The sequence below is a fragment of the Lichtheimia ornata genome (assembly GCF_029851405.1).
Source record: "Lichtheimia ornata isolate CBS 291.66 chromosome Unknown scaffold00031, whole genome shotgun sequence".
In the NCBI taxonomy this organism is placed as follows: domain Eukaryota; kingdom Fungi; phylum Mucoromycota; class Mucoromycetes; order Mucorales; family Lichtheimiaceae; genus Lichtheimia; species Lichtheimia ornata.
Genome location: NW_026695351.1, coordinates 279,140 through 304,713, shown reverse-complemented (window position 1 = coordinate 304,713; position 25,574 = coordinate 279,140). Strand labels below are relative to the sequence as shown.

Here is a 25,574-nt window from a genome sequence, read left to right as displayed (position 1 = left end):
GGATCAACATGTGTATATACAGTGACTACATTTCCAAGTAGATTTATTGTGTATATGTGGAAAGAAAAAGAGAGAAAGAGAGAAAATGGTACAAAGGAATGCATTGCGATGGTATATCTAAAACAACAATTTTCACAATAATAATAAGGGGGGAAGAGAGAAAAAGAGAGAGGGATGATATGGGATCATTTACTGATGATGAAGCGGAGAGGATTGGAAAGATTGATGTGAAGGAAATCCACTGACACGAGACATGTTTGGTGGTCCTCCCGGTGGTGGTGGTGCCATAAATGATTGATGAGATTGAGAATGAGGCAGCGGTGGTGGTGGTGGTGGCTGTTGTGATGACATGACACTGGAAGAGTAATGACCATGGGATCCTGGGTTATTGAAACCAGTGGTGTAATAGGTATATCCTGAACGAGCCGAACCCCTGGATCCAACCGATGCATTGTCGTCATAGTAATCACCACCTGGAGGAGGAGCACCACCATGGTGATATTCATCCATCATCAATAATCCTTCTTCATATTGCTGCCAAGTCGCCACTGGAATCATGCTTGGATCAAACTTGCCCTCGTCAGCAATCACCTTTTTCTTTTGTCCCTTTTCACCAACGACGACACGCGTGTTGCCCCATGAGAAATCATCAAAGTGCCAATACGAATAGATTGGGATGAGGAACGAGAATACCGGGATAGCACAAATAGACACCAGCATCCAGACAATGTGCTCCCATTTGCGATGCAGCAAAAAGATGACAGCTTGCAAACCATATACACCGGCAATCGTAATAATCGTCATCAACGGGACACCACTAGGCGATGTTGCCAATGAATAAATAAGGTACACCAAATAGCCGACAATAGCTGGTTGTGCAAGGGTGCTGATCAAATCCAAAATGACAATGAAACGCATGGAGAAGCAAAGGAAACCACAAAGTTGATTCAAATGGATAAGTTCACCCAAATTGTGGATTGTTGAATTGATCCATCGACGACGTTGCGATACGAGAACGCTCCATTGATCTGGTGCGTTGGTGAAGCACTTGGCATCAGGGGTGAACTTGGTCTTGTAGGTTGGGAAATGCTTGAGGATCAATGTTGTCAAATAACGATCTTCACCAAGGAAGAGCAAGTTCTTCTTGTGCAACGTGTCGACATTGTTGATTTGATAATCCTCGATAACAGTATTGGAGATCAATAGCGGCAAGTTCTTGGTAGCTGATCGAATGCGATACATGGAAAAGCATCCTGGCAAACAAGTGACAGTGCCAAAGAGTGATTCAAAGGCCTTGATCAAGTAATGTGAAATGAAGTATTCGTACACCTGAATCATTGTCACCCAGCTATCGTTTCGATTGAGAATTTGCGTTTCACCACACAAGCCGATAATACGTGAATCATCAAGGAAGCATGTGACCATACGACTAAGGCCATCGCGTGTCACTTCAGTATCAGCATCGACCATGAGCACGAACTCGTAATAACTTGGGTTGACGCCAATGACATTTTTGATTTGGTGATACATTTCCAATTCCATGGGAGTCATAGGAGCATTGTAGTGGACCTTGTTCAAGAATCGCATCAACACCAATTGTGAATCACGCTTGCCACGGTTGCCAGGTTTTTGTCGTTCACTCGGCTTGCCAACCTTGGCCACCATCACATAGGGTACCACGTGACCGTGCACTTCGTATAAACCAGCATAGACCTTGCCCATGTTATGTTGCTTGGCACCTTGACCCACTGACAAGAAAGACAAAGGCTCTGGATCAACATAAGGATCAACGCCCAAAATGTCCAAAACAATGCGTGGTGTAGGTCGATCATTGCCACCACCCACAATCATGCCATCACAAATGATAAAGAGCAACTTGCGTTTGTCATCATAGTTGAGCGTGGCAATGGAATCAATGGTACGTCGAATCGAGTCTTCATCTTCGGTGTAACATGGCACCTGGCAAATCACAAACTTGTCATGCAATTCGGGTTCGCCTGTGCTACCAAATTGCAATGCTGCCAAAAACTTGAAGACAATGACCAAACAAAGAAGCACCGTAACAATGAGCAAAAGATACTCTGCAAAGATACATTTTGCTGAATCCCGATAATCAATCGTGCCGGCGTAAAACAAGTTGCGTAAACACACCCGTTGCATCAATCGAACATCATCGGCCAAATCAAGTTGATTCCATGCATCTGTAATATCCGTGCCTGAGTTGTTGGTAAACAAGCCCACCACATTTTCATCCATGAAATCCACACTTGTGTTTCCACCGCCGCCACCACCACCTTGACCATTTGGAGGAGTTAAAGCCATGGCACCGCCTTCGGTATACATGGTAAGATCAAAGACGTCGCCCTCCAAAACAGCCCATTTGCGTGTTGTCATGACACCATGGACGTTGCTGATCATGCTAGCTTGGCTCGTGAGATCCTTGTGGGTGTATGCCATGTCGCCCTTTTTGTAGTTTTTGCGCAAGTACGTCAACTTTTCATAGTACCAATCAGGCCGAAAATCATCCGTGTTGGCTCTGAAATCATGGAATCGAGCATTGTTGTCAATCAATCCAAGCGTGTAATTGAGGCCAACATAGGGGGATACTTCGCCAGTGGTTCCTTGACATACAGCTGATACTTGCACAGGGAAGAGATAAGAGACATCGGTACCACTATAAGCCAATACGCCATTCTCGGGAACCACACCACTTGCAAAATGGCGAGGTGCAAATGTTGTCAAATCAAACACTTCACCACGAATGGCAACGAGACCATTGTCGGGACTGCTATGTGCTTGTAACTCGGCTGGCGAATAGACTTGTTGAGGAGGACAAATGATTTTGCCGAAACCCACCAGGAACCAGACAATGAATGCCGAAAGCAAAAAGATAAGCATGCACAATGCAAGCTTCTCACGCCATGCCATCCTCACATCCTTGCGCTTCATGCCACCAACCCATACAAGGCATTTGCTAGGTATCCACCAAGTCAAGAACCATACAAAGGCCACCCATCGTTTGCGTGCACCTGATGTTTCTTGTGCCTCTTTGGGCTCTTCGACATATTGTGGTTCAGCCATCATGCGTTGAAAATCAAGATATCCAGAAGCACTTGATGTCAAGCCATCCGAGCCTGCTTGTGACATGCCACCTTGGTAATCGCGTTCATCATCAGATACAAAAGATCGCTGATCATCCGAATACACTGACATGGGTCCACCAGGGGGTCCATGGGGTGGCATAGGTAATCCAGCAGCAGCAGCATTGGCAGCTAATGTTTGTCGAGAAGAAGAATAATGGATGTCACCGGGTATCGTGCCAGCATCTTGCATCATGCGTTTCTCTTCCTTTTGTCGCTTTTGATCTTCCTTCTCAAGTGTGCGAAGCTGATCTTCCAATTGTCGCCAAGACGTCTCATTCAAGAATATCTACAATCACCATTATTAGAGTCCTATTCTTTTGGATTTTCCATTGCTTAACGTACCCTGCTGTCACCGATCGCTACTTTAGTTCCAAGCCAACCAAATATAGCTGATGCCGCTTCACATTGTTCTCGTGGATCACGTGATGGGTCTACACCTGCTGCCTGCAAGGTGGATGCATAGCGTTCACAAAACTCGTCATGGAAATAAGACATGGTGTATCCTGTTTGCATTCGATCTGCAATCTGAGCTAGGCCAAGGCCTCGCACCTGAGAACGGACACGTTGTGGATCAAACATGTTGGGAGCTTGTGCATCGGAAGGTCTTAGACAAAAGATAAACCATGGCGTTGTCTCATCGAGTGTTGTCATCAAATCATCCAAAGAAGATCGTAATTGTGAAAGAGCCATCGCCATTTTACGCTTTGATTTGCTGTCACTTTTGCTTTCAGACATGGCATCCGAAGCAGCCGCTGTTGTTGTCTCCTGGTTCCTGTTGCGTCGTGTGGATTTGGATCGTCGCATGGATGGCGCACGTAGTGGCTGATTGCTTTGTTGTGCATTGAGGATAGCGTCGGCTTGCTTGGGGTGATTCTCAGTTTGCACACTTTGATCAGCAAAAAGACCCACAAGGAAAGAATTGTATGATTCAGGAAGTTCCTCGTTGCCACGAAACAATGAAACAAAGTCCGGATTGAGCGCATTGTTGTTGCTTTCCAAAAATCCAAGTGGGTTGTAGCCAACTTGTCCCGAGTAATGTTGAATAGCAAACATTTGCATGCCTGACATGGCCGTCTTGATGGCAAACGAATCGTGATTGGCGTTGTATTTTGAAAATGAATCAAACATGTGCGCATCTGTACCACGAGTGGATGATTTGCTGTGATGGTTGATGATATCCACAAGACCATGTTTGGGTCGTTCCATAAGCTCGACGCATGGCACATTGTTGTAATAGGGGACATCAGGTACATCGAGACCATCGGATCGATAATCATTGACATCGGTCTCAAATAGTTGGCGAAGCATGTAATTGTGTAGTCGTTCATGAGCAAAGTTGATACAAAAGCTGTCAAATGATGCAATGTTGTAATAAGTATGTGGTGCAGGCAAATCGAGAATGCCAATGACGTTGTCGATGGTATCACTGCATAGCTTGGTGTTGATCTGTTCCACAATCCAACTGAATAGCAAGGAATATAAAGCGACGACTAATTCATCACGTTGCTCTGATGCTTGTTCAGCATTCAAAATGACGGTGGTGACATCCTTTTTGATCATCTTTGTCTTGTAAGTGAACACGTTCATCAAGGCACCAGGATCGACACCAAGAAAGTCCGCTACAAGCTCCAATAAATCAGTGTTCCTGACCGAGGCTGCTTCTTCCATGTTGTTGTCATCCACAAATTCGAGATCGCCCAAGTGCAGTAAGCATGCAAGTAGCTGCATGATGCGTGCCTGATGTCGTTTTCCAATACCCAAGGATCGCATGGCTCGTTTGAGTGACTCGTATCCCTCCGCTTCCGATTCATGTGCCAATCGATTCAAATAGGGATGCGTCGTTGTGTCGTTTAAGCGCAAGATGGATTTCTCCTCTGCCGTGGCACCCGCCATCAAGTAATAGAATGCATGAAAGTTCTCTTCACTTGCAACTCGTTTGGTGACGCGCTTCTTTTCAAACAAATAGTTGACGGTCTTGGCACCTGACATCCTTCCACGCTCATTGAATTGAAGTTCCAAATATTTCCCAAATCGAGATGCATTGCTGTTGAATGAGGTGGCAGCATTTCCAAATGCTTCGAGAACAAATTGTGCATGCATCACTTGCGTTTGAAGCTTGGATTCCTTCTTGTGGGTGGTCAATGCAATCAAATGTTCCAGAATGGATCGCGTAGCTTCAGTCTTCCCGCTACCCGTGTCACCACTACATTATTACACATATACATGTCAGCAAGCAGCCCTTCTTTTTATCATAAATCACGTGCTGTTTTGCTTACCTAAGGATGATACTTTGGTCGATACCCGTTCTTCGCATATGGAGATAAGCTTGGTTGGCAAGTTGGAATACGTGAGGTGGCAACGGCTCAATATGCTCGGTCATGATCTCCTTGTATTCTGCAACATAGTCTGATGACGCCTTGGAGGCTGCAATGTCCTTGTATGGGTTGAGGGCGACAAGAATGGAATCGTTGATGCGAGTGTAAATGCAGTCGTTCTCGAATCGGACTCTGAGCGTGGCCGTGATGGCGTCCTCTGTGAGTGTTGTCAGCTGTGTGAGATCAGGGACATCTTGGGCCTTGGTTTTTGGTTTGCCCATTGTGTTGCAGCAAAGGGATCGCAGCTGTCGTTCACAAGAAGAAAAGAAAAATGAGTGCTCTTTTGGAGGTGATAAATGGTAAGAAGGGCGGGTATCCAATTAGGGACAATGTATGATTTTAGCTGATCCAGGCTATTAGTGTGGATGCACAGAAATACATTTTATATATACTTTGAATAAACCAAGAGAGAAGCTAGTTATCATAACATGTATTGTGATGGGATGGAAGATATGCATAGATGCGTGACAATGTGTGTGTGTGTGTGTGTGTGTGTTTATACATCTAGTAGGAGAGAGGATGTGTGTGTGTGGAGTAAGACCATGATGGTGGCAGGTACGACCCAAAAAAAAGCAATAAGGATAAAATTAGAAACGGACTTTGCGTTTTCGGCCAGTGTACTTTGAATCTCTTGCAACCGGCTTGTCACCACGCTCCCGAGCGATTTGCTTTTTGTGTTGAATCCAATCCTTCGTCTTGATATTCTTACGATTCTTTCTCCTTTTCGTTGCTGCCTTTCGTGTCTCATAGGCAATGGATTTAGCTTCATCGGGATGCATTTCACCATCCTCGCCCAAGGCGCTTGGCATCTCGTTGCGTACACCCGTTTGTTGACCGGCAAAGAGACACAAATAGTACTTTTTGGCTTTCTTGGAATTGGGATAATCAATCAATAAACCACCTTCGAAACCGCAGCGATGAGCCACATCCGTGATGAGTTGGATTTGATCATCGTTCTCGGGATAGAATTGGAAAATGGCACGAGCTCCTTTGTTGAGAGATGCATAAAGTGTGGAAAAGAAACGTTGCAAGCGTGCCTTGGGTCGATTGATTTGCTTGTCGGCATTGCACAGCCACTGGAGTACAGAGATACTGATCGCCCCGTCAAAAACACCAGGTCGATATCCGATGCCTTGACCAGCATCTTGCAGGAATAAATCACCTTCCACTTCACGTTCTTGAGCCACATCTATAGAATACAAGATTAATGTCAATGATTACGCTAGCTTCCCAAGTAATCCGTATCTTACCAAGCATAGAAGGTGAGATATCCATGCCAACCCAAAAATGTCCTTCCTCCTCAAGGATCTCACCACTAAGTCCAGATCCACATCCAATATCGAGTAAATAGGCTGGTCCAGGAGGCAAATTCAACAACTCCAATGCTCGATAAGCCATCTCAGCTTGAACAGAAGCAATACGAGAACTATCGACCTTGGTAAGATTCTGGATCGTCGAGATCACTTTTGCGTTATGCTGTCAACTTACTTTTCAGTATATTTGCGTGCTTCAGTGTCGCCGTAAAACTGCAAAGAGACCAATTGTTAGAGTAGGATCCATTCACAGCGTATAGTGTATCCATGACATACGATTTCTGGCGGTGCAATGTGCTCGGGTCTTGACATGGTGGGCCTGGTTGGTTGTGCAGAGGAAGAAACAAGCAAAGAAAAAAAGTATGCCAAAAAGTGCGGACTTCGATTATAGCCTTTACAGCCTACATAATAGGGTTGCCGTATGTAATCTCTTTCATAGCTCATTGATCCCAAAGCCGTTTCTTAATCACGTTACTTTTGGTGATATTTGAATAAGGTGTCATGCATACACAGTGCATATCCAATAAAAGGCTTATCTTTTAAATGTCATTTGTGCCGTTGGTCGTCGTACATACTTGTTGGTATCTCGTTGTTAAGTCTACGCTAAGGACATCCACGTACATATCAAGCAATCCTAAGAAGCCTATCCCGCATCCTAAGACCATGGTGACGACCCTTTGACGTCGTGTAGTAGATAGCTCCCAATACCGCCGACTCAACTTCGGCAATGCATCCTGAGAGATGGCTACATAGAAAGACATGTACTCTGTGCATGAGTGATGTGTGATTCATCAGGCAATACAATTATCATTACAAAAGTCAAATAACACAGCAATAATGGGAACCAACAACAACAATGAGAATAGGATGTAACAATGGAACACGCTGTGAATGAGCATAATGAGCACCTCAGGGTTAGAAAGAAGCCTCCCTACCATGACAATCACAAAAGCTTTGGTATTTGGTGGGAATACTGTGAGCAATCCAAGGGTGCCAGCAACTCATGGGGCATGAATCTCGGTGCTCACAAAGAGGAAAGAGGGCTCCTTTTCATTGTGGATGATGCATGCGCTATTAAAATGGAGGGGTACCTTCATGCTTGGTTGCATATCAAATAAGAGCTTTGATTTGATTGTCCATGGATAAATCAGCAAACGCAATAGCAATACATGGCAGCTGGCGATATTCACCATCGTCAAACAATGATTTCAACATGCTATAGCGGCAACTTTTTCGGTCAGCTATCTTTCATTAGTGTGCTCACATGTATTTACAACCCCCCAATAACAAGAGGGACTTCCTTAAAGCGACATGTATGCATGCTTGACGCATTCAAATATTGTAAGCAGCAACAATTCAATTACATGAGTTAGCAATCAAAAGCCACCTGTCATCATGTTGGCAACATAAAATGGGCCATTAGTAGGCATGAGTGATGGAAAGTGCCATAGTCTGTATGCAGGTTTGTTGATGTTAAGAGATGTCAACGTTGAATGAAGGTATACACACTAGCGAATATCTATTGAGGTATGTAAGGTAGAATTGAATGAGATCATCCATCCGGCCCGGTTGCCAGGCACCCGTCGGCTGTTGCTGCTGTCATCCATCCTGATTTGCTGCAGTGGCTGGTGCTGATACCCAGACATTTAGGCAGCAGCAACCCATCCAGCCAATTGTTTTGACAAGCTTCCACCTGTACACAAACCCAAAGGAGAACGATGCTTCACTTGCTTGGTGTAAATCTCCCTGATCGTAAATTGGTCAGGTAACAAGAAACGAGTTTATTCATAGACGATGTCCATTGACTCTAAAGGCAATTGTCTATATAGCACGGCCCTTCAGTACTTTTATGGCATTGGTGAGCCCACAGCTTTCAAGTTGTGTCAAGAGCTCAAGTTCCCCCAGGGCGTTCGAGTATCCGAGTTGAACGAAGTCCAGATCAACGATCTCACCAACAAGCTTGCTTCCATGACAATTGAAACTGATCTCAAGCGCCAAGTTCGTGAGCATGTTATGCACCACCGTAATATCGGCAACTACATTGGCAGACGACACGCTATGAGCTTGCCTGTTCGAGGACAACATACGCGAAACAATGCAAAGACAGCCAAGCGATTGAATGGTCGATGGGTGCAACGACGAGGTTACAGCGTGTAAGTAGTCAAAGGAAAAGGGAAACGACATTGATGGACATGCATATCAATAACTGCTTCTATCGTAACCAGATGGTCTGAAGCTCAAGCAAGCCCTTTGCAACGCTTTTTCAACAACTTTGGCTCGTTCTAGATAACAACATCTCATACGCAACACGCACACACATACACTCTCACTCACACTCACACACTCACACACGAACCCATACGCATTTCCTCCTCTTTTTTATCCTTCTTTGTAATATAGATGCCCGATTTTATCTTATGGCTCACCAAATACTCTTTGTGAATATGTGATTGGGGAACTTTGGATGCATTGGGGGAGTTAACAGAATATGTGAGTTGTGGTTGTTACAGCTTACTCGGTGTAATGATGATGGAAGATGGCAATTGTAACATGAAATGGCTTTGATATGACATGGTTTGATCGGTACCAAGATTGTCACTTAAAGCTATTAGTACCAGATACGCCATATGGTCTTCCAACAGGAACCTTAAAAGTGGATGTCACCTTTGAATGTTTGAATGTTTGAATGTGACACCTTCCAACACATTCTGGGAGCTGACAATCAAATCAAATATCCGGCCAACAGCCAAAGGCATAAAAAAAGAGTGGTTCTTTACCCAACATACACACACACCACACACCTCTTTATTTAATATGGAAAGCCCTACAGTCAAAACACCAACAGCTACGAACAGCAATACGACAAAGGAATCGAAACCCAAGGTGCGACGAGTACGAGCAACATCCAATCGATCCGATAGTGGAGCCAAGGATAAGACAATCAAGATCAAGCTCACCACAAAAGACAGCACCAATGGACACCAGCCAACAATGAGTGGTTCAGAAGATGAGGACGAGCCTGAGCCAGCAACTGAGGAGCACTTGATTCTACGGCTACCAAAAGGTCCAATGTGTGACAAGCTCCATGAGTATGTAAAGAAGCGAGAGATCCCTGACGATGTCAAGTTACACTTCAAAGGTGTGTGTGAGTATACTACAGCAACAACGTTATATTGATAAGTGTATATAGATAGCCGACGAGGATACTTTCATATGGATGGCAAAAAGTATGATACCACTTTGGTCGATTTACCCACTATCATCGAGTCCCAAAAGACGCTGGATAACAAGCAATTCTACAAGATTGCCGATATTTGTCAGGTGAGTGGGTGGTTGGGATGCTCTATTCACACACATGTGGGCTCATGGTTGTGTATGTGTTAGATGCTTGTTGTAGATGATGGTAGCAGCAAAGAGGAACCACAGCCGCTTCAACATCGATCCACCGACCCATACACATTTGACCATGGCATCACCCCACCACTCAAACATGTTCGACGGAGGCGATTCAGACAAAAGCTATCGAAGCGAGTAAGTTTACATACATGAAGCATCGGTCAGAGCATCAACTAAAAGGAGGTTATAGGCTATCGAAGAAGTGGAACGAGAAGTGGAAAGGCTATTAGAAGTGGATGCAACGGCAGAAGATGTACAATATGGTAAGAGAGTTTATTATCGAAGTGGATGTTGGGGGCAAGAATTACTCATAGCTGTGCACAGAGGTGTTTGACAACCGGGAGATGGAAATGGAATCCGATGCTGCTACGCAAGATATCGACATTGACAGTGAAAGTGAAAGCGACGAGGATCTTGCTGCTGCTATCGATCGTGATTTGGAAGAACTTGAAGAAGAAGACCGTGAAGATGATAACGAGGATGAAGACGAAGATGAAGATGAGAGTGATGAAGATGAGGACGAGGATGAAACTGGTAACACGGGTGAAATTGGTAAGCTATCTCGAAAGGACATCGACATTACAGGATAGGGTTATTGACGTTATATGGGTTATAGAACAAAAGAAGCAGGAGATTGCCGAAATCAAACAAGCAATTCAACGAAAGACGGCCGATTTGCTCACTGCTCCCAATGCTATGCTCAAGGTAACTTGAATTCAGGATTCAACATGCCAACCAATACTAATATTTTACTCTCAATAGAAACGTTTCGAGGGTACTGTGGAGACGCTCAAGAAGGAGTTGGCTCTCAAAGAAGCTTATCTTGCAGAAATGAGCAAATCAGAAATGAACAACAAACAACAACAATAAAAGTTTATGTACATAATGTGGGAGTTTATTTGTCAATTGCAGTACCTGCATCAGCAGCTGATTTAGTATCGCGTAATTTTTTAATCCAAGACTTGTTCATTGTCATGGGGCTGTACATGTAGGGAATAACGGTCTCAGCATATCCATATCCAGAGTCGCTCTTTTTCTTGGAAACGGCATCCGCCTTGATCCGTCGAATAGTATCAAATGCAATCACATAGCAAAACTTGCTATACTTTTGAGCGTTGATGGTTCGAATATAAGCAGCACTGGCAACAATCCTTGCCGTCATGTGTCCTTGATTCAACTTCTGGTCAACTTTGAGAATGGTTGATTTGATGGTGGAAGGGACAGCAAGTATTTTCTCAGCATAATGTTCTTCAAGCTCGAAAAGCGTATTGTACCCGCTGTACTCATGTATGAATGGCTCTGTTTCCCGCACCGGATCATATCGGCTATCCATGCGTCGCTGCCTTGTGAAAACAACATCCTTCACATCTCGAACATAGTCGCTGTAGAGATTTTGCACCTCCTGCTTTATCAATTCCAAATCAGCCATAAAGTCCTTGTCGTTGAGCTCTTTGGCCATCTTTTCAGCTTCCTCCCAAGGCCCAAAAAGATCAGGATCCTTCCTCTTGACTTCATCATCGCCAATCACATGATCCGTAAAATTCGTAAACGCCTCTGTTCTTTCATGTAATAGCTTGTGGAGGCAATCCATGGCTGTTCCGAAAGGCTTGCCCGGTAGCACATCTGTATTGACCTCTTGGTATGACTTGTAATCCCTCTCCCGTTGCTTGTTTCTCTTATCCACAAACCATAAAGGATGTGGCACTGAACCAAACGTTGATCGATCACGCTGCAATACGGTGGGCTTGAGACTGAGACCTTGCTTAGGAGCATCAACCAACTTGGCACACATGTGAGCAAGATAGACAACATCTGGATCATCCAATGACCTTGATTCCGCCAACACAGTTCGCCAATTCTCGTATTGTCCAAGTGTACCATCAGGGAGTGACACGTTCAAGAAATTGGTTTGGATGGCTACCTCTTGAGCGTCATTGTCACGGTGCTTTACCAGCTCTTGGCGAATCTTGGTGGTATTTTTGACAAAAACGGTCTTCATGGCGGCTGGCGTTTCAGGTACGGGAGAGGATTTGAATGGCTCGACAATACGTGGATCCCAACAACAAAACACCTATCAAAGTATGTTAATTCATGTACGCATTGAGACAATAAAAAAAAGAGCTACTTACAATATCACCATCATAATCACCACCAGCCAACATGCTAGCCAATGATCGCTGCCCCTTTGTTGGAAAGATAATGACATCGGTATATATCCTTAATTCGGGTCGATCCACTGCTTTGACCTTTTGCACATCACTCTTGAGACCACAAGGATTACGCGCCACGATGATGTCGCCCACAACAAGGCCTGCCTGAATACCCGTTTTTTCATCCACTCGACGATTCGAAAGCTGTAAAAACACCTCGCCTTCATTGAGGATTCCTGTTGGATCAGGGACACACGTGATGGTACATGATTGCTCCACCTCGATCTTGTACTTGATTGAAACTGAGCGCATCAAATCACTGAATATTTGGACGATCTTGTTTGCCAAGTGGGGATTGCTAGTATCAAATCCCGAATCAAGTAACCTTACAGCGCCTTCATGCAAAGAGCTTGGGTTGCCAGAATACTGATTATAGCGCCAATAGCTGTCACTGCGTTTGTGGGTTGTTGGTTCAGGTACATCGGCATCGGCATCCACTAAGCTTTCAAGTAAATCCTCACTTTGCTCTCGCCAAACATCTTTCTCGGTATCTTCAGCTTCCCATCGATTACGCATGACGCCTCCTGTCTTTGCTGCCCAATCGCGTAGTAACCGTGGATTTCGATTCTCGGCTACTTCCCTCATTAAGCGATCCAAATACTCATTCAACAAATCAATAAAGACTGAAGTAGGTACACCACATGATGAAAGACATTGAATGAACTGCGTGTTGAGATTGGATGGATATAGACAAATGGCGTTCTTGACAAGGTCGAATGTGTAGTGCAGAGGATCGATTTTCATGTTGTATTGCAATCCACCGGTTTTGAACTTGTGCTGTGATTTGCGAATATGGATCCATTCTCCCGAATTGAAATCAAGATCAGGTGCCACGATCCAAACGCCTTTTGCACCACCAATACGACCTTGCACAGCACACGGCAAGGTATCGGCACGTTCACATCCCATGATCTTTCGCATTGCTGATACTGAAATAAGTCCACATCCATCTGTCATGCACGTTTCTTCATCGCCATCCGCACCGGAATAGATATCATCAATGTACTTTACGTTCTCGGGCTTAAAGACCAAGGTGGGAATACTGTTGCTGTAACCAAGTGACATTCTGCTGGCGAATTTGCTGATAGTCATGTCCCAATTATCCAGAATTGGAATGTGCCAATTGATCACTTCACGAATTGATATTGGTTCCAGATCCGATCCCTCTGTTGCGAATAAAATAACGGTATCATCCTTGACAAAAAGAAAGCGGTAGGTCCGATCCATCAACAAAAAGGGTTTGAGAAAGTAATCCTTGTTCTTCCTTATCAAAGAGACATGACTCGTTCGATTGAGCTTGAGTTCAAGGAATCGATGATCACCATACTTTCGAGAAAAACGATTGGAGGCTCCTACTCTCGGCGGTCGTAACTCAACCACGGGTGATTTGAAAGAGGATAATGCAAGCATGCCTTTGTAATGGATCGCTCGAGTTGCTGATGATGATGATGAGGAGGAGGAGGAGGAAGATGTCGATTTTTCAAGATGTGTCCATATTTGATCGGAGCAGCGTTCCATAAGACCCAAATGCACATTGCTGCCTGCTTTGCTCGGTTGATTGGCGTACCATTGCATCATGGATTGGAATAAATTGCGAGGTTCATGCTTGGCGACATCAAGAAAACGTTGCAATAGCTCGAAGGGTGGATCATAAATGTTGAATGTTCTGAAAAACCGAGCGATTTCAAATTGAATGGTCCAATCGACCCCTTTGAGGCACTTCACACCACGCAAAGGAACGTATAGCGTATTCTCAGTAGAATTAGTATCAGCCTTTTCATTGCCGTTGTTGGATATGGGTGGAGACATGGGAGGTGTGATAGGTGACGTGCCATCGCTGGTAGCACCTTGTGATCGTATACGTTTGACAGGCGAGTCAACAAGGTTATCCTCACTGGCTAATCGTTTTTGGCGCGTAGACGTTGTTGCTGTGGATGATGATGCTGTTGATGCTGTATCTTCAAAACCCTCAAGGTCATCAAGATCCTCTGGTACTAAAGGTCCGTATAAGCATACGCGAATGATTGTCAAAGAGAGTAGCTTTTACATACCAAAGCAAAAGGATGATATGGCGTTCTCGAGTCGTTCAACAAAATGGTCCAATGTCTTTTCCTCGCTGTTGGGTGGTTTCCAACTCAAGAAGCCAAGCACTGTGTGTTTGAACTCGGCGGGATCGGTCTGCCATAGCAATTGCATTTTGTGAACGGCTTCGGGCAGTTGATTGGGAGGCACGTTGTCTCCAGGGATCTTGTCGCGTATCTTCAAGTGTGTATAGACTTGCTTCACACCACGTATCACTTCTTGGCTCGGCTTGCTTTTGGTCATTATGGGTGTGGTAATGGTAGGAAGGGGAGGGAGGATAGGAGGGGTATCAAAAAAGAGAGAGAGAGAGCACACGCAAAAGGAAAGAGAGAGAATCGCGTCCAACAATAATCAAGCGTAAGCATGACAACCGCCAATATCACCGCTCACTCAAACACGTACAGCACAAACAGCGCGCACACCCACCCACACGCACACTCACAATACATGCACACATACATATCAGGGTCTGGGAATTCGTTTCACGAATAATGTTTATTTACATACAAAGAAAAGCTATATACATATACATGGACACTGTTACAATAAAATCATGACATTTGTCTCAAGGCATCTTCTGCCATCTTGGTTCTGTCACGCTTCCACTTGTCGCTATGATGGGGTACGTCCATTCCGGTCTCATAGAGTGCAGATCCTCCAAAAGTCTCATCAAACTTGGCTCCTGCAGGTGCAAATCCAGCAGCGTCAGAATGCCTAATACCCTCCGTATCGGATTGAGAAGCATGAAGAGCACCAGCTGTTAACTTTTCCCACAAAGAGGATCTTCTTCGGCCCTATAATTATTCATTGTTAACATATTTGTACTTGTTGTATGGATAGCATTAGAAGCTTACCGAAGGCATAGATGTTTGATTTTGATCAGTGTTTTGTTGTTGTTGCATTTCTTTTTGACTGGCAATGATATCTTGATACATACGGTGATAAACAACCCTGCGACTCAATTTATATGTTTTCCAATGCATATGACATGGGTTTTCTGCATAACATTGCTTTTAACACCAATCCTCCCCAACTCAGTCATGGATGGTCCTTTATAGGTGCCGTTTCATTTTGAAAGTCTTATGATTTAGGTTTGCATTAAAGCAAGGTTTTTCACATTGCCCATAGGCCTGTAAGAAGGTCAGCTATATAATTAGGATGAAACATCGACGTCTGGATTGTGGATGGCCGCACCAGCTGTCATTGCAGGGTGTGTAGACAATGATCAGCACATGTCTCATTGTTGTTGTCGCCATAGCTGTACAAGAACTCCATCATAAACGATACCTGAAGCTGTCCGGCTATTTTTATAATGGTATGCATCTACATTTGCAACATTTGAACCTAACCTTGGGGTTGAGAATATCAGATGATACCAAAGGAGAAGGGGTTAATCACTCATCGGATGAAGATTAGCCTAAAATTAGGGCGCATCACTCAAAGCTGCAGTTGGTGGTGGATGTCATCTACTATTACGACAATCATGAATCCTATTCAAAGTAGCATACGATACATGGAGCCATACAACTAAGAAACATGTCAAAGTATTGATACGATTGCAAACATGGATAAAAGAGGCTCATTAGTGTGTGAATTAAAAATAGATACACAAAGACGACAGCTATGTTTATAAAAGTAACATCAGGTCTGCTATTCGTAAGCAAAAGTCTAATAGCATTGGGTAAGGAAAAAGTGCTTGACTCTAATAGAGAACTCCTTTAAAAGGTACATTGATATGGAACAAAGGGGACTATTTTATGCGAGTTTTGAAGGATGGGACAAAATGAGCTCCATGGTCGGAGGTGTAGTGTGTGCTTGGCAACCATATCACACGCTTGAGCATAATCTTATGGATTGCATTCCGCCTTTCCTTTTCCAACAAGTACTAGTCTCATCCCAACTTGATTCCGGAGGTCTCTTATACTTTCCTTTAACATTCCAAAGACGACATGGGGGATCGTGATAGCATTCTGGCGAACTACATGTTGTCCTCGATTCGCAAGGACCTTGAGTTCCTCAAGAGCAACCAATACGTCAATGCTCAAACGTGCGATGAAGTCCTTTCTTTATTACCGACCCAAGTTGAAAACGGCAGCAAACGACCTCCTCTTCCTACACGCAAGTCTGGTACAGTAAGCTCGCCACATCTTTCACCTGCTACTGCTACTGCTACTGCTACACCAGCACCTAAGCTTCCTGCTCGACGTTCGGCAACAGATAATACCACGAACACACCTCCGCCAAAACCATCACCTCGAATGACCCCTCCAACACCACCGCAGCAACAACAGCAACAACAACAACGACCTATACCAGCTGCACGATCACCCAGTGGTGCTGTACAAGTGATGCCATCCATTCCTAAGCAACAACAGCCTCCAGAACCTGTTGCACGAAAGATGCCCATAGCAACGCCCGTAGCTGCTGCTGCTGCTGCTGCAACAACTGCAGCTGTTGTATCGGATGCACAACCAGAGCCTACGCCACCACCAGCCTATACACCTACAGCATCATCCTCTATTGCTACAGCTGAAGCCATTTATGGCTATGATGGTGATGATCCAAGTACTGATCTTAGCTTCCGTCAAGGTGATATTATTCAAGTCACTGAATATGGTATGTATATATATCGGGGCATCTACATGTCTAATAGGATGCTTATTATATATGATTTTATAGTGAATGATGATTGGTGGCGTGGTGAATTGAACGGCAAATCGGGCATCTTTCCACAAAATCATGTCAAAAAGATCAGGTAATTATAAAATCAATCATTGATGATGGTATGAATGAGGTTGATTGATATCGTTGTTGATCCTATGTAGTACTCCCAAACCAGCTGCTGCCAAACGTGCTGTACCTCCCAAACCAAATCCTGCACCTGTTACACCAGCTTCTACTACCACCACCACCACCAACAATGCTCTTCCTCCATATAGTTATCCACCTCCACCCACACAAATGTATCCTGCTCCACCTGCATCAACACCACAACAATATTATCCGCCGCCACCGGTTGCAGCAGCAGCAGGTAGTAGTAGCAGCGCAATGGCTCCACCTGGACAACCACAACAACAAGGAGAACATGATGAAGGTGGTGGCAAGGTCCATAGCATGGCTAAAAAGTTTGGCGGTAATGTTGCAAATGCAGCTGTATGGGGTTTTGGTGCCACCGGTAAGTGGATGATCGAAAAGGGGTTGTAAAGAGGGGATTTAATGTAACCATGCTAATCATTGTCGATCTTCTTTTTATCTAGTTGGCAGCGAAGCTGCAAGAGCCATCTTTTAATGTCATTCCCTTCTTCTTGATCCTTTTTTATTTCAGCAATTATTATGACTTGAATATATACATCGCGCTTGCTGCGTAATTGATTGGATAAATGTCAAATGATCCCATGAGTCTTGTGGATGATACTGTTCCTGGAAGCTCTAATCCATTAGTGTGCGTGGTGTATATTCTCATTCTATCTGGGTCCATGTTTCATCTTTTATATATATCTTCTCGTTAGGTTGTCATGTGTGTATGGTGGTCATGGTGATGGATATTAGGAGTAGTAAAAGCATTCAATTTTTTATTGGCTGTGTTAATGACCGAAGAAGGCGGGTCGAAAAACACAAGCTGTGTTGTCGTCGTCGTGGGTCACAGTGCGGTGGGGTGGGTGGGATGAAAGCGTACTCCCAGGCTTGTGTCTCTTGTCTTTTTTTTTCTCCCTTTCTTTACCCAACAATTACCATGTCTGCTGCTGTTCCAGTCAACATTCGTCGTGCTGATGCTGACACGCCTCTTCCAGCCGAGTATTCCACTACTCCTCATGGCACTATTTATGGGTCTACTCCTGGTGGTGAGTTATACAGATGACCCTTCATGAATGCACTTGCCCGTTGACATGCCAACCATGGGACACTTTATACTCATATACACTACCATTAGGCACTCGTGTTATCTACGACCGATCCACTTTGTTGGCTCTATCCAATAGCGACTTGTCCAAGACTCCTCCTGCAAAGATGATGTTTGTGGCCGGTGTGACCAAGACCAATGGTGACAACACTTCGCTTCATCCTTCCGCTGCCAACTACCGGAAAGTCGCAGAGTTAAAGCGACAAGAAGAGGAAAAGAAAAAGACATGTAAGTAATGCATTGCATGATCGGCTAATCTTTGTGGCTAATCGAATGATGATGTTGTTGTTGTTACTTTTAGACAATCCATTCGCTGTCTTGAGCGGTGATGGCGACGACGTCTTTGACATGGACGACTAAAACAGAGAGAAAGAGAGAGAGAGAGAGAGAGATTCGACGTTCAATCCATTTTTTTCACCTACACCTCGACTCGCCTTTTTTGTTATTCATCTACTACCTCGCTCATTCTCTCTCGCTCCAGCTCAATTGTTGTTCGTGCAGTAAATAAAAAGAAAAAAAGAGAAAAGAAAAGCATCCACCACCACGACTATCAAATTGGGGTATTGGATTGGAAGGGGGCGACATACAATGGATCATTTACCAGCAATTTGGATTCTACTATGTATGCATCTATGTGTCACAGGATGTCTAAGGTTTGCTCCATTACATACAAATCCAACGGGGCAATTGGTTCAACAACATGCACTTCACATAGGACCTTGTGGGAGTGTCAATAATGTTCTGGAATGCAAGGATCAACGCTTGATAGAGGATTTGAAGGCTAAAAGGGCAGCATGTGGATTGGGTCATCACACTCTTGTCCTACGCAACAACGGCATAAGCTCTATGGATCGTCATCAACTGGCTAACCAGGTGACAAGGTGGCTATACACACATCCAGAATGTTTCATTGAATCAAGTGAAGGATATTCATGCAAGGTCTTTACCTCTTTCTCGGGTTTCCCAACAAACGAGGGAGATCATGTGATTCATCTTGAACGTCACTTTTACGTTGCCATGGTTACCTTTACGTTGCTATGGCATCCACCCCCATGTTGACCTGAACCACTATTTATATACTTTGACGACCTCGACGCTCAACATGTTGTCAATGCACAGAATACATTGTTGGTGTCTTGCATGCAACAACCCTAGCGAGAGAGATTTCCTAAGCTATCTTCATCGATCCTTATACGCACAGCACATCAATAGCCTAAAGCGAATGACATCAGCAATAATATGGCCATATTGAAAACTAGATGCAACTTCATAGGATTATGCTCGAAATAAAGGGGTTGTATCGTAAATAAAACATCTCTTCAAAAATCTCCAAACACGTGTTCTCGTCGCTGATTTAGCTACGATATGAGCCTCGCAAACAACCATTGATCCGCTCAATGGTTACGTCTATACATATCCATATACTTTTGGCAAAGAGAAACATACTCCCGGATCTATGTAAAAAAATGGGTTGATCTGCAGTTGCATCCACCTTGCGGAATAATGCCCAGAATGGTTAGGTTTTGTTTACACCTAACATTGATTGATTCAAGTTGTATGCTACAGACACGGATGTTTCCCATGGACAAGGGCAAGATAAAGATGTGCAATGACGGTGATCATTGTACAAAGGAACATTTGATGGAAAGCTTCCATCCCATGAGGAGAGGAAGGTGCTGGTTCCCAATAAAAGAAGCCATCATTATCACTGGGCTCAGCATCATTGTGTATCCTTTCATTACCAATTAACCCAGCCTCAAGTCACCCATTCTCTCGTTTTACTCATCCACCATCAGCTTGCATATGGTTTTAATTCACGTCATATGGCCACTTGGTCTCCTTTTTTTCTTTTTGTCATACAACATGTCTATCCCTGGCTTTATCATCTAGCCTGTAACAGCTCCCCCCAAAAGAAAGGCTACCGATGCACCTATCGAATCATGCATGTTGCCAGTGATATACACTACTACAACTGCTATGTACCCGTTACAATCTTAGATCGGTCGATCCATTCCCATCCCTCTACAAACGCGCTAAAGAGCCCAAATCTTTCATTGAAATGTGTTCCTTATCCGCACTTGAGAAAAAAAAATGCCTCAACATGTAATCTTATCCCGCCGTCTTTATGCGTTATTACCCCTTGAAATATCCCTATGGGGTTATCACTGGTTAATCTTTTTCCTCGTCCACCCATCATCATCCCTCATATTAGAATCGACCATCCAGGATGATATATAGAAAGATCTTTGATTCTACACCTCCTAGACTGTTGTATTATTGGATCAAGGAATGAGCATGATACGAAGGATTACTGCCAAACGAATCTAGACCCTCTCAAAACATGGATACATGTGCTGATCAAATGTCTGCTGTCAAGTAGGCACGTATGGACGTGCGTGCTTGCGTCGTAAAAGTATCCTGCGTTACGCTGTCCTTTGTTTCCACATAATTTTTCTTTGCAGCTCTTGAGTTGTTTAACCGCATTAGCTGTACTATAATGTGATACATGTATGCGTGAGTGGTCCAAGGTTGGCAGCTATTGACTGAAGAATGCAATCCCAATGATGCTTCGAGGATTTTGCCATATTGCAGCAATGTGTATTTACTCTTGTCTGCAGATGACCTTGATCATCATCATCATCAGGCAACACCTTTGTCCCCCATTACGATGAATCAATATCATCACTCCATGATCTATCATAGTGAAGAAGAACAAGGGGGGTGTGCTTGTGGGTTTGGAGAAGAGTGAAAAAGATGGTGAATGAGTGGATGATGGTGAGGGTCAAGAGGTAGGTTGATGCTGCATGAATAATAAGGAATCTCTATATACTCATCCATGAGACTAGAAGGCTTCCACGCTTTCGATTGAAATGTGCGATACAGAGGTGAGTGTATTTCTTGGCATTTATTGCGCATGATGCGGAGCTGAAGAGCACATCGTGGTAGTTTCTATGCACACTGATTTGAATACACATCACATAGACGCACGCACGCGTCAATCACAAGATGCATATAACACGGCACAACCTGTTGTTCTGTCACACATAATGTTAAAAGAATAGAATGGTCAATGGTACATTAAGCTATTTGGTTTTGAAGAGGCTTTCTTATGAACAAGAAAAAGGGCATAAAAGGACTACAAGATGTTGACATGTGCAAAGGGAAAACAAGAGATTCCCGTGCATGAGGATCCGCACGCCACCTTCTACACACACGCTCACACACACACACACCTGCTTTTTTTATTCTTTTGAACCTTCCATAAACATACACACACGCACACACCCTGCACCACCATCAACCCCCCATTAACATTCACTCATCCCGTCTCCTCCGCCTTCTTGTATTTTACCCCCTTTTGGATTCGGGCATGATCAAAAGCCAATTCTCTTTTTTCTTCTTCTTTTCTTTTTTCCCTCTCTCACCTTCAATCAAGAGTCGTCGTGAGTGAACGATTGTCGTATACCTTGAAAGAGAGAAAAAGAGAGTGCGTATGTGTATGTAAAATCCCTTTATTGTATTCCTCTTTTGTTATTCCATCACAACGTCAGCTACTATCACCACATCCACATCCACATCCACCACCATCATCATCAATAATCAACAACAAACAACGACCGACCAGCCAGAGTTGTTGCCTACCACGACGACCATGCTGTTTTGGCCAAAGCTGTTGAGCATTGCACATGCCATTGCTTCTAGTGTACGGCCATACTTGCCATTGTACCTGTCTCATTTGCTTGGATTCACATGTGCCGACATTGGCATTCTGCTGGCAGTGCCACTGGCGTTACGAGTTGCTTCGTTAGGATTATGGACCGTCCTTGTCATTGATCAACGGCCTTTGTTACATGGTTTCTTTATGGCACTGCTCACTGCTGTTGGCACGGCGGCACTCGTTCTCATCCTTTGGATCCCACCTCATGCTAAGTTTGCATGGTCAGCTGCTTTATTTTGCATGCTTTTGGATGGCATTTTCTACCAGCCATTGGGTGTGTTAATTGACAGCGCCATTATCAAGATCTTGGGTGATTACAAGATGATGTATTATGGTAAGCATTCACCCTCTTCTAATCATGGTATTATAGTTTATTCATAGATAGAACATTATTATGATATAGATTCTCAGCGACAATGGGGAGATGTGGCAGCTGCAGTGATGGCAGTGGGAATTGGTTGGTCTTTGGACGATGATCATGACTTTGATACGCTCATGGGAACTATCTTGATCGGTGCTGTGCTTCTCTTTCTTGTTTCGCTTTCCACAACAGTGATACCTGCTGATCCATCTTCTCTCGAGTCACCTGAAGACGATCCAAACGATCATCTTACCCCTTTACTCAAACCAGCACCCACTTCACCTATTTCACCTTCTTCACCAACGCATCCTCATTCTCATCATCATCATTATTATACCTATCATCATCATCATCATCATCCTAGTCAACATTATGTCACCACCAACGCCAATGATCTTGAAGTTTCCATCCATGTCATGTCACAATACTACTACGAACCACGTTACTTTTACAAGCCATACAACTTATTTCACGAACAACTATCACACATTTCAGAGGAGGATGCTAGCATGTTGCAGCAAATGGCAAGCCAAAACGATACAGTCAAAGCAGTTCAGGAGGAAACAATGACAACAACGGAGGATGAAACTGCTACCACAACGAGTAGCCATGAGGCACCAGCAGCACCACCACCACCACCATTATCACCTTCAGCAAGAGGACAAAGCGATGATCCCACAACCACATTTCGATCCTCATCCCAATATTGGGCTACCACCACCATGGCAGCTACATCCGCATCCACTACCGCCAATGATATTCATAGTGATGCTATCTTTGATGCTATGCCTTCCTTACAACTTGCATTGATGCCTTCGCCTCCACCCGAAACGCCCATGCTCATTCTCCCCGTTGCTATGGTTCCCAATGGCTTTTTCGCAACAGACGACGATTCCGGTGATGAGCAATGTCGACAACGTTGGCCCGTATGTTCTTTATTAATCACGGTGTTTTCAATGGGTACCGTATCAGCCATGATGAATGCCTTGCTATACATTTATCTTCACGATGGTCTGGGCCTGCCCATGCATATGATCGGCATCGTCGGTATGGTTTCCACAGCAGCCAAAGTAGCCGCCAAACCTATTGTGCAACACTGGGTACGTACAACAATAATGGTATTATCCTGCAAAAAGATGATTCATGTTGCATTTTGATTATGTAGGCCAATCGGTGGTGCCATCGTACAGTGGTGGTCATTCATATGATGCTGATCCTATGTGCGTTAGGATACACGATGCTGCAACCAGCTCATCTAGGTGTCCACGTTGCTGTTGTTGTTTTGCAGATATTACAAGGTAAGGAGGAGGAGGAGGAGGGGGTGGCGATCCATGACGCAAGGCACGCATCATGATTTATTGTTTACATGTTCTTTTTCCTATCCAGCCCTCGCATTCAATGTCTTTTGGTACGTTGCGGTGCAGCAAGTGGATGCAGTGCTGTTGACTGCAGGTCAACATCAACGTATGATCTTACGAGGAAGAATGTCAGCCTTATTCAACAGCATTGGTCCTGCCATTGGCGCTGTCTTGGCAGGGTATCTCGTCGATTTGTATCAGCAGACAAGCTACATGACATTTCCCGGATTTTTGTTAGTATACAAGTGCAGCATAGTTGTCCTTGCCATCAGCTTATTGCTATCACGAGGATGGTCGCTTGCCATTGATGAAGATTGATATCCCACCCTAACTTGTTTCATCTCTCTCATACTCACACTCTCATATACGCACGCATGACTTTATTCTTTTTCGCTTACACACACACGCTTTGTAGTACTACACGTTATACCCAATTCTTTTCATTTTGACTTTTTTTATTCCTGCTTCTATTCCCAGATATACATGTAAATTAGATTCAAAATCATTAACTTGTTCAATACCTACAACTTGGGGTTGGTTACAAAAGGTGGGGGGGGGGAAAGGATTGATTCGAATGAGCTTGAAAGCGACTACTAGAACGATGTCGTCGGCAGTAAGAATGCCATTAGTGGCACCTGAGTTTCAAAGCGAGAGAAATCCCAATGAAAGCGTAGAGCATAGGCCTACCACAGAGATCCCCCTCCTCCCTCGTCTATCGAAATGGTAAGCAAAGACATCCATATCCATGATTGTATCCATACATCCATCCATCATACTTACTCATCCATCCATTATCTAGGCCAAGCGCACCAAAAAAGGTACACATTTGTTGATGACAGCTTTGCAACAAAGGAAGAGTCCCAAAAGACACGATCGGCTAACGACAGATTTTGTTTTTTCCCTTGACAACTCTAGTCGGCATCACTGGCAAGTACGGCACTCGTTATGGTGCCTCGCTCAGAAAGCAGGTTAAGAAGATGGAAATCACCCAACACGCCACCTACACCTGTACCTTCTGTGGCAAGGTAAGGAAGAATACAAAAGAAAAGGAGACTAGTATCAAGCGATGCTGACATGCTTGGGATCCCCAATTAGGATGCTGTGAAGCGTACTGCTGTTGGTATCTGGAAGTGCAAGGGCTGCAAGAAGACTTTGGCTGGTGGCGCTTACACCGTCTCGTAAGTGTTGCATGCATTGGACTTCTTCTCGAGTGATGTGGATGACTCACTTATATTATCTTTATTAGCACCACTGCTGCTACCACTGTTCGCTCCACTGTCCGTCGTCTCCGTGAAATGGTCGAGATCTAAGATGATTGTTTCAATAAAGACGTTTGGCCTCATAGCAAAATCGTGTGTTTTATGGTTGTGTATTACTTCAATTGGATCACTATTCATTCTTTTGAATAAAAGCATAGATGACTCGATCATCATTCAAATAACTTGATGTTTCATTCATTAGCCACGTATGCTTCCGAACAATGAGTATAGCTGTAGCCTCGTGTTTACAATGGATCAGCATGTTGAAAAGGGGGAAATAATGTTTAATCTTTATTGCCATAGCAACGCATATAGATGATCCCCAACAATCCCACGATTGGTTTTATCCGCATCCATACAACACCATTCTATGCTATTCCAAAAGGTGCCCACAAGCTTAATATCAATCCATACAATCGTGCCTTTGATGTTGTCAAATGAGAATTACAGCGTGCGTG

The 25,574-nt window shown here is 44.1% G+C and overlaps 10 protein-coding genes across 10 annotated transcripts; 6 read left to right on the top strand and 4 right to left on the bottom strand.

Moving 5' to 3' along the window:
* Nucleotides 1-189: 189 nt before the first annotated feature.
* On the bottom strand, nt 190-5,739 carry O0I10_006838 (uncharacterized protein; the record flags this gene model as incomplete). Its single annotated transcript, XM_058486863.1, has 3 exons — nt 190-3,429; nt 3,486-5,346; nt 5,420-5,739. 3 exons carry the CDS (start codon nt 5,737-5,739, stop codon nt 190-192), a joined length of 5,421 nt encoding a protein of 1,806 aa, XP_058342449.1.
* A 366-nt stretch (nt 5,740-6,105) lies between these two features.
* On the bottom strand, nt 6,106-7,143 carry O0I10_006837 (uncharacterized protein; the record flags this gene model as incomplete). Its single annotated transcript, XM_058486862.1, has 4 exons — nt 6,106-6,707; nt 6,769-6,944; nt 7,007-7,044; nt 7,108-7,143. 4 exons carry the CDS (start codon nt 7,141-7,143, stop codon nt 6,106-6,108), a joined length of 852 nt encoding a protein of 283 aa, XP_058342448.1.
* A 1,406-nt stretch (nt 7,144-8,549) lies between these two features.
* On the top strand, nt 8,550-9,117 carry O0I10_006836 (30S ribosomal protein S13; the record flags this gene model as incomplete). The annotated part of the gene is made up of 3 exons (XM_058486861.1): nt 8,550-8,596; nt 8,661-8,984; nt 9,057-9,117. 3 exons carry the CDS (start codon nt 8,550-8,552, stop codon nt 9,115-9,117), a joined length of 432 nt encoding a protein of 143 aa, XP_058342447.1.
* A 528-nt stretch (nt 9,118-9,645) lies between these two features.
* O0I10_006835 (uncharacterized protein) lies at nt 9,646-11,097 on the top strand (the record flags this gene model as incomplete). Its single annotated transcript, XM_058486860.1, has 7 exons — nt 9,646-9,970; nt 10,022-10,152; nt 10,216-10,362; nt 10,418-10,490; nt 10,552-10,779; nt 10,844-10,932; nt 10,990-11,097. The coding sequence occupies 7 exons, from the start codon at nt 9,646-9,648 to the stop codon at nt 11,095-11,097; spliced, it is 1,101 nt and encodes a 366-aa protein (XP_058342446.1).
* Nucleotides 11,098-11,122: 25 nt separating this feature from the next.
* On the bottom strand, nt 11,123-14,762 carry O0I10_006834 (uncharacterized protein; the record flags this gene model as incomplete). The annotated part of the gene is made up of 3 exons (XM_058486859.1): nt 11,123-12,298; nt 12,357-14,431; nt 14,489-14,762. The coding sequence occupies 3 exons, from the start codon at nt 14,760-14,762 to the stop codon at nt 11,123-11,125; spliced, it is 3,525 nt and encodes a 1,174-aa protein (XP_058342445.1).
* A 308-nt stretch (nt 14,763-15,070) lies between these two features.
* Nucleotides 15,071-15,454, bottom strand: O0I10_006833 (uncharacterized protein; the record flags this gene model as incomplete). Its single annotated transcript, XM_058486858.1, has 2 exons — nt 15,071-15,313; nt 15,374-15,454. The coding sequence occupies 2 exons, from the start codon at nt 15,452-15,454 to the stop codon at nt 15,071-15,073; spliced, it is 324 nt and encodes a 107-aa protein (XP_058342444.1).
* A 1,014-nt stretch (nt 15,455-16,468) lies between these two features.
* On the top strand, nt 16,469-17,808 carry O0I10_006832 (uncharacterized protein; the record flags this gene model as incomplete). Its single annotated transcript, XM_058486857.1, has 4 exons — nt 16,469-17,135; nt 17,199-17,274; nt 17,345-17,694; nt 17,777-17,808. 4 exons carry the CDS (start codon nt 16,469-16,471, stop codon nt 17,806-17,808), a joined length of 1,125 nt encoding a protein of 374 aa, XP_058342443.1.
* A 444-nt stretch (nt 17,809-18,252) lies between these two features.
* On the top strand, nt 18,253-18,780 carry O0I10_006831 (uncharacterized protein; the record flags this gene model as incomplete). The annotated part of the gene is made up of 3 exons (XM_058486856.1): nt 18,253-18,361; nt 18,451-18,648; nt 18,722-18,780. 3 exons carry the CDS (start codon nt 18,253-18,255, stop codon nt 18,778-18,780), a joined length of 366 nt encoding a protein of 121 aa, XP_058342442.1.
* A 3,292-nt stretch (nt 18,781-22,072) lies between these two features.
* On the top strand, nt 22,073-24,175 carry O0I10_006830 (uncharacterized protein; the record flags this gene model as incomplete). The annotated part of the gene is made up of 4 exons (XM_058486855.1): nt 22,073-22,472; nt 22,542-23,599; nt 23,665-23,797; nt 23,886-24,175. 4 exons carry the CDS (start codon nt 22,073-22,075, stop codon nt 24,173-24,175), a joined length of 1,881 nt encoding a protein of 626 aa, XP_058342441.1.
* Nucleotides 24,176-24,577: 402 nt separating this feature from the next.
* On the top strand, nt 24,578-25,167 carry O0I10_006829 (60S ribosomal protein L37a; the record flags this gene model as incomplete). The annotated part of the gene is made up of 5 exons (XM_058486854.1): nt 24,578-24,580; nt 24,657-24,675; nt 24,773-24,882; nt 24,953-25,035; nt 25,104-25,167. The coding sequence occupies 5 exons, from the start codon at nt 24,578-24,580 to the stop codon at nt 25,165-25,167; spliced, it is 279 nt and encodes a 92-aa protein (XP_058342440.1).
* Between the last annotated feature and the right edge of the window lie 407 nt (nt 25,168-25,574).